The sequence below is a fragment of the Chinchilla lanigera genome, unplaced genomic scaffold (assembly GCF_000276665.1).
Source record: "Chinchilla lanigera isolate Chin_1 unplaced genomic scaffold, ChiLan1.0 scaffold00045, whole genome shotgun sequence".
NCBI classification, from domain to species: domain Eukaryota; kingdom Metazoa; phylum Chordata; class Mammalia; order Rodentia; family Chinchillidae; genus Chinchilla; species Chinchilla lanigera.
This window is the reverse complement of record NW_004955446.1, coordinates 9,628,157-9,639,614: the sequence shown is the minus strand read 5'-3', so window position 1 is coordinate 9,639,614 and position 11,458 is coordinate 9,628,157. Positions and strand designations below refer to the sequence as shown.

Genomic DNA, 11,458 nt, shown 5'->3' with positions numbered 1-11,458 from the left:
TGTTTGGTTCATCTATAATTTGTCTAAATCAGCATTTCCCAGTTTTGCATTTCAGGGAGCTATGCTCTGAGAGATAATGTTAAATAAGGGTCTCAGTAGGAGATATATCATTCAGTTTAGCAGGTAGGAAATATAGGGTTCACATACAGATGCTGGGGGCAAACTGCAGGCCACATCCTGAGTGACTGTTTTACCTTGCTGTGTTTCCATGTCCCTGTTAATCAGGATTAACAGTAGTGTTTCTTGAAGAGAGCTGTTATCAGGACTTCTTGAGTATTACACGCATTTAGAATGCCTAGTATAATACGTATTAAGTACTAAGAACATACTAACTACTGTTGTTCAGTGAAGTTAACAGTTTTCTTTTTATTTGGCTATACTTTGTTTTGTTTCCTATAAGACTGCTGAGAATTGTTAAAGTTCTGATTTACCTAAGAACTTCTAGGTAAGCAATATTTTACAAATTTACTTAATAGAAGTCCTATTGGCTTAACCCAAAGTAATGTGCTTTAAAATCTACTTTGGGAAATTCACATTTAATACATTTTAAGAAACATTAGAATTGTCTGAGCCAAACAAGAACACTGATTTGGCAAGTATAAATGTAAGTTGTAGCAACTGGAACATAGCGTTTGAAATGAGGATCACTTTAGAAATCAGAAACAGATTATTAAAAACCTCCAAGACTTATTTTTTCTGTACTGGGAATCAAACTCAGGGCCTCTAGAGCTTGCCAGACAGGCACTGTACCACTGAGCTATATCCCCAGCCCAACCTATTTTGTAATGCACTTGAAAATCTCTCCTTAAAAACAAACTGAAATCACCAACAGAGTGAAAAGAAAACCCACAGAATGGGGAAAAATTGTAGCCAAATGTGCTTCACTTGTCTTGGTTACTTTTCTCTCATTGCTGAACAAAATACCTGACACCCAAAATTAAGGAAGGAAAGGTTTATTTAGCTCACAGTTTGTGGAGGTTTCAATCCATACTTGGCTGGGTCCAAGCAAGGGTGGCACATGGTAGAGGGCAACCGTTCATGGCTGTGGAAGACAGCAAAAGCAGCAAGAGCAAAAGGAGGAGCAGCAGCAGCAAGCAGCCTCTGTCCTTCCCTTACATTGTATGTAATCTGTCCACCCCAGGGCAAGTGTAGCACTCACATCCATAATTCCAGCATTGGATTATGGACCAATCAAAAATCTAGAATAGAAGCCCATCCCATGACTGCATGAGGATTTAGAGGGACATGCCAACACAAACCATAACACTCAGACAAAAGACTTCTATCTAGAACAAATAAAGAACTGAAAAAAATCAGGCCCCCCAAATTCAAAGATCCAGTCCAGAAATGGGCATCTGAGATGAATATACACTTCTCAGATGAAGAAATAAAATGGCAAATAAATATATGAAAAAATGCTAAACATCATTAGTTATTTGAAAAATGCAAATTAAAACAGCACTGAGATTCCATCTCACTCCAGAAAGGATGGCTATCATCAAGAAATACCAATAACAAATGCTGGTGTGGTTGTTGGGAAAAAGGAACTCTTCTCCACTGTTGTGGAAGTGTAGACTAGGGCAACCTCTGTGGAAATCAGTGTGGAGGTTCCTCAAAAAGCTAAGATTAGAGGTTCCTTTTGACCCAGCTATTTTCTTTCTGGGTATTTTCCCAGAAGAAGTGAAAACACATCATAACAATATATTTGCACATATGTTTCTAACAGAACAATTTGTCATAGCTAAATCTTGGAAGCAACCCAAATGCCCATCAACTGAGGAATGGATAAAAAAGATGTGGCATTTTTATACAATGGAGTATTACTCAGCTATAAAAAAAAAGATAAACTAGAGGCTTTTATGCAACTAGAAATGGATGCAACTAGAGACCATACTCTTAAGTGCAATAGATCAGACTTGCATGTGTAAATATCATATCCCTAGTGTAAGAAACTGAAAAAGTAAATAAGACCCACAATGCACAATAGATATTGTGAAAGGGAAAGGAGTTGCTTAAAAGGAAAGAACAACTGGGGTGGGGGAAGAAAAAATATATATACACATTTGTATATATATTTATACATATATATAGACATATCTATATATCTATATATGTATACATATAGACATATCTATATATGTGTACATATATATATAGACATGTATATGTGACAATTTTCTAATATATAATTTTTCTAATGTACATATACGCAAAGTAGTTAAGATAATTATATGACCAATTTCTGTTAGTTCGCTGAAAGGAACAGTTTGTGCTTATATTGTTTCATCAGTTTTGCATGCCTGCATCTTATAAGCTGAGCAACTACTTTGAAAATAACAATCTGCAATATAATAACCATTGTTAATTTCCTATTATCTTGTTTTGGAATTCTGTAGCATTATTTTAATTTTTCTTTCTCCTTAAAATAAAAATATGAAGTATAAATGAGACGATAGTCATTCATTCTAAACCAAGGGCTGTAAATATTGGTCAAAAAGGAAACAACTTTTTCTGATACAATTGAAAAATTATTATTTATTAAAGATGAAGATCCAAACATTCTTATTTAAAAACTTATACCATTTATCTTAATTATAGTGCATCCAATGAGAACTTCCTCTATAGTCAGGAAATCTTGCAAGTAGAATATTCTGAAAGGGGGAGCTGAAGAAGGAAGTAACTGACCAAAGTGATAAAGAGGAACATTTTTAAACCTAAGCAGTTCGCTGCATAACTAAAAGGACAAGAGAGAGCTCAGCACACTGATCTTGAGGTATGCAAGAATCTGCTGTAAAGTGTTTGGGTAACAAAACATAATAAGAAACAATTTGTCTTCATTTATTAGTGACTTGTGTCTTATCGAACACAGTTTTTAGAAAAACTGTCACAGAAGGAAAAATTTATAAACTGAAAATGATGTTAATAGATAAATAGATAGATAGATCCATCTATGCTTATGCTTTTTTGTGTCTGCCTTGCTTCCCAATAGAAAAGCAGTAACTGACTATAAAAATTCCATTTTATCAAAAAATTGTTATTTTTTTGTTAAGACAAATGAATGGCTAGTTACAAGATAACTGGTTAAAATTGCTTCCCAAAATAAAAACAGGATCTTCCAAATGGGGCCAAGTGAAACTCATTTATGTGTTAAAGGGTATTTGAAGGGCTTTTATTTAAAATATGTTTTTCATAGGTATATGGTTATGTATTACAGGGTTTTTCTTATAAAGTTATTTTGAAGAAAGGGAGAGGACACATTTCCTTTGCTATAAGAAGTCTTTTTACTTTTACCTCCATGCACACCTCATAGACAAAAAGTTTTGCTTTTAGGAATGTACTAAAATGTTTACTGTGCATAGAACAACATAGGTAGTAAAAATAAATTCTCCTCTTAGAAAATGAAAAGACAGCCTGGTGTGGTGGTGCACACCTATAATCCCAGCACTCGGGAGGCTGAAGCAGGAAGATCATTGTGAGCTTGAGGCCAGCCTGGGCTACAAAGCAAGCTCAAGCACAGCCTGAACTGCATAGTGAGATCCTGTCTCAAAAAGACAAAAAACAAAAGAGAAACTGAAAAAGCAATTTATTTATGACCTTATGTCTGACTACCTAAAGAGTAATAATTAACCATCCAGCCTACCCACCCTCATGTTGTAGATTGATACTTTTTCAAAAACTGATTAATTCCAATCATTCTTTTAAATTATTTCATGAATATATTTCAAATATTCTGCAAGAAGCTTTGTAAACAAGTAATGATTTATACCATAAAATTGATTGGCTTATACCATAGATTGGTCTGCATGTGTTTCAGAATGGAAATGGTGTCCTAATGAGGAAAAGGCCTTTGGACAAACATTTTCCCTTAAATGTAAGCATCATGTTTGGTCTTGTAATAAAGGAACCACGCAGGGTATAAATCTTATATGGTGAACATGCAGCTCTCAATCCATTGTGCTCCTCAAACTTGCAAGGAGATGAAAAGATATCTAGGAGTGTCTGTCCCTATGTTTTTATCAAAAAAGTCCATAAATTATCTGCCTGTAACACAGTTTGGTTATCTGAAATGTCAAATTGAAAATCTGCACATTGATATAGTCTCTCCTGGAAAGAAATTATAAATGTTCCTGAGTGTATATAAAGACTCACTGCCAGCTGGACACTACTTTGTGGGATTTCATTTTTTGTGTTTATCATTACTAATATTATTAAGGCAGATTGCTACAATTATTAAATATATTATTTGATAAATTATCTACTATGTGGAAAGTATTGTGCTGATGGTACAAAGATAAATAAAATATGGTTCCCAGGGGCTGGGGATTTAGCTCAGTGGCAAAGCGCCTGCCTGGCAAGCGTAAGGTCGTGAGTTCGGTTCCCAGTACTGGAGAAAAAAAAAAAATATGGTTCCCAGCCCACAGTAACCTAGAACTAATCAAGCTACTATTTTTTTTTTTTTTTTGGCTTTTTCTGGTACCAGGAATCGAACTCACAGCCTTGCGCTTGCCAGGCAGGCACTGTGCTGCTGACAAGCTACTCAAATACAGTGATGGATGCATTGGTCGCCATTTATACATATCTGTTACAATACAGGGAGAAGTTTTTACATAACTACTGATTCAGTCACTTCTCAGTTGTTAAGGAAGTTAATTAACAACTTCAGTTGTGTATTTTATCATTTATAAAATGGTGATTACAATAGGATCCACTTCATATAAAAGTTATAGGACTAAATAAGATAATTCACATAAATGTGTTTAGAAGTTGACTCAAAATAAGCACTTAAATATGACTGATGATGATATTCAATAGATGATAATAATCATTCCACAAGTATTAGTAACAATATTAGATGTAACTATTTCTGTGTCTAGGCTGAAAATGTACAGCAATAATGGTTTATTGATAAAATCATAATAGAACATGCAGCCTTGTTGAATGCTTCTCATTTCCTCCTGGACATTTAAGAGCATCAACAGAAAGCAACTTAATATAATAAGTGAGGTTTATTTGCTAGAAAGTGTAAGAAGATTGATGATGTTTTCAAGGATATTTTGTTTTACTTCAAAGATCTCTTTTCATGTTTTATGTATGAACAAGATCCTTTAGAAGATATACCATGAGTTTTAAACTATCAATATAAGCAATTAAATGCTGGATTTTGGAATTATTTTAACTTAATTCTTCATTCCATAAATATTGATTGAATGTCTTGTGCTAAGTGTTATCTAGGAATATGAAAAAGGTTGATCTCTGTTCACCATTTAACCAAGTAGAAAGACATACAGTTGTTTGTCATTTAGGTTATCATGCTGTAGGAGAAAATGGGCTTATTACTGTGGAATTAGAGAAGAAATGATTAAAGAAAAGACATAGCCCTTGCTCATTCTGATGAGAGATAAGCATAGCTTCACACAAGGGAGATGACAGGTAAGGGAAATGATCGCACATGTATTCTCCTCTCCCATTCCTTCTTTTGCATTCAGAACATTTTCTTTCACCTGACAATTGTCAATCTTATTGTCAAAAATTATGCTGAAACTTAAGTGATAAAACTATTTGGGCTTGAGTAGGGATAGATTCATCAAATTCTTTTCCTCACCTTACAGTATCTAGGGTTGTATTTTATATTAAAAGGCTGACCATACAACATGCAGGCATTTATTGAATTGGTAGACATGATAGATTCTTCACTATGTTATATATTGGACATGCAATTAATATATTTTAAACTTATTACAGGTTTCTGGATGGCAGATGATTATTCAACCTTCTTTTCCATGAGTTCTCTACTCTGTTACTATCTTCCACCCATATCTGCTTCATTTGTGATTTACTGATTTAAAAAAGGAAGTAGAATGGAATAAAATTCTCTGACACAGTAACTGTACACAAATGGTTGTAATGTGAATAGTATCACCCACAAAGTCATCTCCCAAAGCTAAATCAATCTCATTTCTAGTTGTATCAGGACTTTGCCAGAGAGCATTCCTTCATGTCTCAAGAAGTAATGCCTGAAAGAGCTCCCAAACTTAGTTCTGAACAACATTAGGCTACAGGAATTACAACCATCTGTACCCGTGAATTCATTAACCACACTAAAGCGCTGCAAAAATGTTAATGAGCTATGGATATACTTCAGTGTCCATCTCTGTGGGTATTTTCCTTCTTGTACTCTTGGTGGCATGTGGAATTGGCTGTGTTTGGCACTGGAAAAGCCACACCACACGATTTACCTCACTAAAGTTTTTACGAAAAAGGAACAGTAAGAGAAAAGACTATCATAAAGCACTCTTCTTGACTCCACACATTTTTGGCTTGAATCCCAAAGCCTCAGTTGAAACGAAAGACCACAGATCTACTAATAAGGGATGTAGGGTGCCTGGCCACTATGAAAATATGGCAGCAGATCCTCCCAAAGCTAAAGAAGAAAGTGACAAGGAATTATATGAAAATGTTCAGCAACCCAATTTTGAGGAGCACATCTATGGCAATGAGGAATCCTCTGAGTATTATATCTTTCAGAAGCCTGGTACATCTGAAGTTCCTCAAGATGAAGATATATACATTCTTCCAGACTTGTAATGGCTTTTCAAACTCCTGAGTTTCTTTGTTGAAGAAGAAATATTTATTGAGAACTTTAATATATTGATATCATCATTGGTCAAGTTCTTCTGATAAATCTCTGTGTTCTCTCCTAGCTTTATTCCTTTCTGGATGTAATATTGTAGGGTAATTGCAGATATCCTCTCTCTCCTGTTTCTTTGCCTTGGATTAAATCTATACTGTGTTGTATCAATGCTTCCTTCTAAATACTACCTGTTATGTCTTTCCTTTATTTCTACTTCCACCATCTTTTTCTGGTTCAGGATTTTTGTTAGTCTCCTAGTGAACTTCCTACTTCTAGTTTATACTCACTTGATCAGTTGCCAAAGATGCTGCAAGATTTACTTTCAGAAAGTATTCCTAATAGTCACAGTACTCCTTTACTGAAAACCTTTTAATACTCTTCTTTGCAAGAGACATTAATACTCATAATTCTAAATACCACAACTCATGATTTGTCACAATTAGCTCCAATTTACTTTTGTAATGACTTCTGCTACTAATCCCTCTCTTCTGTACTTTCATCAGAATCATACCAAAGTCTACAAAACTCACCCCTCCCTCCTCCAGAGCTTTGCTTTCCTGTTGTTTTTAAGTCTGCCTAAGATCACAACTTTTTCCATGAATGTTCTGAATCATTCCCAATCCACATTTAACTTATCATTTTCTGATACTGTGTTCAACTATTTGGGCATTTAAATATGTGTATGTTTGCTATGTGTTTTATTACTTAATGTCATATGACAACATTTTAAAGTGCTAGCTAAATAGAATGGATCTGCCTCCCATTTTCATTTTTAGCTTCATATCAGCTATTAAGTACTTGTCCAATTGGCAAGAATTGAGTTGTACATTTTGTTAGTGTTGAGGAATATCTAATAAATTCATTCATTATTCAGCTATGTATGGAATATTTATTGAGCAATTTCCATCTACTGGTTGTGCTGTGCTCATAAGGAGGAGGAAGGAGGATTGCTACAAAAGTAGAAAGAGGCATGAGTCCTGAACACATGGTCTGGTAGGAAAGAGAAAGCAATAAACAAATAAAATATAAGTAAATAATTTTGGTGTTCATTATGAAGCGATCGTCTCATCTCTAAACCTACCCTTAATGAACTGCTCTGAATTGCTCAGTCTGGGGCTCTACAAACTACCTTTATCTTCGCCAGGTGGATCCATATTAGACTCTGTGATAAAGATTGGAAAGCAATAGAAAGCAAGACAGACTTGCTGCTGCTGCTTATTCTTGTCCCTAGAAGGTACAACTGAATGTAATCCATTCCGGCCAGCATCACCAATTGTGATGGAGTTTCTAATTTCTACTGGCGCTCCAGAACCAGCCTTATTGTACCCCATCACCAGCCTGACAGCACTGTCCCTTAGCATCTAGGCCCTCTCCAAGCTGCCAAAGCACTTTCTCCAAGACTCTGATAATCCTTAGTTTCAGGAAGGTAACTACTTCCTACATTGATTATCTTTGTGGCACCTCAGGGTCCCCTTTTGTTTTTTCTCAGTCTGTTCACACCCATGTAGGTAATTCTTTAAATTCTTTCTATTAAAACAAACTGGCAAAATGTCTCTTAACCCACATGGACCTGGAATGATAAGGATATATAAGTAAAAGCTTTGAAAAGAAAAAAAAATGCTTTTGTTTTGAGAGTGGTAGAGTGGGGAGAAAAGAGAATTTTAATTTTAGTAACATGATCATAGTAGGCCTCTCTGAGGACACACTCAAACTGCAACTTAGGGTAAAAAGAAGCTAGTCCACATAGATGTGACAAGCAGAGGGGTAAAGAGGGAGCCAGCATGTAAGAAGAGCCTGAGACATGAGGGGATGTGTGGTGCTCTTGAAGCTTAAAGAAAGCCATTGTGGCTGGAACTTTCGGAGTGAAGATTAAAGTGTCACCCAGTGGATTGGTGAAAGGAGAAACAGTAGCTCACACAGCTTCTCTTAACTCTTGATGTGTGACTTTGACTATTAGAGGTGCTAGTGGGGTAGTAAAGAGATTTAAACAGAGCACTGACATGATAGCATTTGTATCTTTTGAAAGAGATGGGTTGAGAAAGAATTGGGAAGAGGCAAAATGGAAGTGGGTGGGACAGTTAAAATGTTTTCACATTTAATTTAGACTGGAGTGGCTGCAAGGTAGAGACAATAACAGTGTTGCCCTGTTCTTCAAAAGAAAGGGCACAAGAGTTTCTAATGGATGCAATGTGTGTGTTTTGTGGGGAGAAGGGTAAAATTGGGTATTATGATAAAGAAGAGTTCAGAAGAGCCACCTGATTTCTGGCTGGACCAATAGGAGCAATTAAAAAATATTTATTTGAGGTAGGAAAGACAAAGGGAAAACAGATTTGGAAGCTGTATCAACTAGAAATAAAGGATACTGCCCACAAAAAAATGAGACTATATTGGTTTAAATACTTTTAAGTAGTTTCATTTATTATTATTATTTCATTTCTTTCATTATTTAAGTTATTTCATTTAAAAAGGAGACTATAGTTAGGTATGTGATGTCTAGCATACTGGCTCAATAATACTATAGCTCAATATTACTAAGAACCAGGCTGCCTCTGGATTTCCTCTCTGCTATCTTTAATTTTTCTCTTAGTATCATACGTATTCTCCCATGACCACCACATGATTATTAAAGTTTCAGAAGCTATATAACAAATTTTCATTTGTGTTCTGGCCAAGCAGAATAAGGACAAAGAACAGTACTAGGAGATGTTTATTTATTTATAGCTCATTGTCCAGAATTGTGTGACGTACATACCACCCAGATGATAAGAGTGGATGGGTAAATAATTTTTAACTTTTGATATTCTCATAAAGAAGGAAAAAGGGGGAAAGTGAGTTATAAATATAATTTGCCTCTATCAAAATATAATATTTCCCATGGGTGCAAAAATGAATTTTGGATATGTTTACCTGACATGTCCAGAAACATGTCCTGAAATTTAAGTAGGAATATGCAGTCTGCAGTTAGAGATACATATTTGGATTTTGGAAGTGAGGTCCTAAATGGAGGTGCACGTATAGGAGCCTTTGGTTGTTAGGTGGCATTTACAAGAACAGAAAAGGATGTGATCACACTGGAGAAGACAACAGAGAACAAACATTAGGGACTCAAAAAAAGAGGAAGGAAAGGCATCCAGAAGTATCACCCCGCCTCCCCAAAATGCAACATTTGTGAAGGGAGATAGATGAGCAGGATTTAGCAAAGGAGGCTGAAACAGGATGACAAGGAAGTCCCTGTGCTCTCTAAGAACTAGAGTTAATATTGTGAACTATATGATACAGTGGGATCCATCACAGGTGATTATCTGAAATGTCAAAAGAAAAAATTGATTTGAAAGATTTAATAGGCTTTTATTTGCAATTTATGAATCTGCAGCATCCTGTCTAGAGATTTAGACAAAGGCTCCATTTGGTGTGGCAAAACAGTCCGTTTTTATAAAGTACCTTGAACAAGCACAGGGAAGCAGCGTAGTACAAAAAAGAGGATTTCTTAATGTGGGGCTTTCTCAGGTTACTTCATTTGTAAGGATTAAAGCAGGAGGCACTTTCTTACCATGCTGGTTAACACTGACCCCTTTGGAATTTGGCTATCATCTCTCTCCTACTTTCTCAGAATGCTAAAGGAACAACTTCTTTTCTCCTTGGTGACATAAAACTTTGACTTGAGTGACTCCATTTTGGTTTGGTTGGCTGGAGCCTAGCACAGGGGCTCAGTCCAGATCTATAAACTTTAGTTAACAACAGATATGATGAATGTTTTGTCTATTTTTATTCTCTTCAACCAGAAAATGTACTAAAACTGTGTAAAAGAAAATTTTTTTCCAGTGCATAACCTTGATTTACTTTCTCAAATTAATTGTAAGTTCTTTATCAATTGACAACCTCTCCCTCCTAATCTTCCTAGCAGTTCTTGAAGTGAGGGGACTGAGAAGAATAAAGGAAATTCTCCTTAAATGTTCTCTTTTTGTCATATATACATGGCATTCTCTGACTTTCTTTCCTTCACTTATTTGTCTTCTTTATGCATACTTAGTTATAACACTTTCTCACCTTAAAATCTTGAAAATAAAAATTATTTTGAGATAAAGATGATAAACGATTGTTTACGTCTATTGAGGGCAGCAGTTTATCATTATGTTATGCGTTTAGTAAAAGTAACCTGGACAGCACAATTAAAAGAGGAAGGATGTTGACAGTGGGCCAAAAGAGGCAAAAACATTAAGTGCAGTGTAACTTTGCTGTGTTCTCACAGAAATGTAGGTCTATGCACACCCTGTGACTTCTAGCTAATGTCTGTTAAGAGTATGAAGCCAGTGTCCCAGTATCTACCCACAAGGAGTACACAGCTTTTCAAATTTTCTCTCCGAGTCACTTGAAATGTTACTGCAACCTGCCATATACCTCACTTCCCAACCTGTTATTTGTCTCTATCATGAATAGAGCTTTGCTTATCCCATTGAAAGCTTTGCTTTATAGCTTCTCCATTATTGCTCATGCCAGGCAGAATGTCAAGGATAACCAGGTACTCAGGCCAACGGGCAGATTAAGATATGGGCTCCTTGGAAGAGAGAATAAAGAAAGAAATCACAAAGAAAGAGATAATCCCTGTATCTACATTGTTTTAAACCAGATGTTTGTGTCTCTTTGCAATTGTTGTATTAAGTCCCTACCTCCCAGTGTCATGGGAGGTGGTCCCTTTGGTGGGTAACTGGGTTTACATGAGATTATGAAAGTTGACTCCTCCTGCTGGAATTAGTGCCCTTTTTTAGAAGAACAGAGATAGCCCACCCAGATGAGGATATGAGTGGCTGTATTTCCTCTCTGTCACCT

At 35.8% G+C, this 11,458-nt stretch overlaps 1 protein-coding gene across 2 annotated transcripts; it reads left to right on the top strand.

Moving 5' to 3' along the window:
* The first annotated feature begins 399 nt into the window (after positions 1–399).
* Gapt (GRB2-binding adaptor protein, transmembrane) lies at positions 400–7,645 on the top strand. 2 transcript variants are annotated; one of them, XM_005392673.2, is made up of 4 exons: positions 400–445; positions 2,599–2,773; positions 5,304–5,430; positions 5,743–7,645. In XM_005392673.2, exon 4 carries the CDS (start codon positions 6,115–6,117, stop codon positions 6,583–6,585), a length of 471 nt encoding a protein of 156 aa, XP_005392730.1. In that variant the 5' UTR covers positions 400–445; positions 2,599–2,773; positions 5,304–5,430; positions 5,743–6,114; the 3' UTR covers positions 6,586–7,645. The 2 variants fall into 2 exon arrangements, with proteins under 2 accessions (XP_005392730.1, XP_013373851.1); XM_013518397.1 differs by lacking the exons at positions 400–445; positions 2,599–2,773 and adding an exon at positions 3,833–3,871.
* Positions 7,646–11,458: the final 3,813 nt, after the last annotated feature.

Coding starts and splice junctions, on each gene's coding strand:
- Gapt (XM_005392673.2), top strand. CDS start 6,115: ATGTTAATGAGCTATGGATATACTTCAGTGTCCATCTCTGTGGGTATT.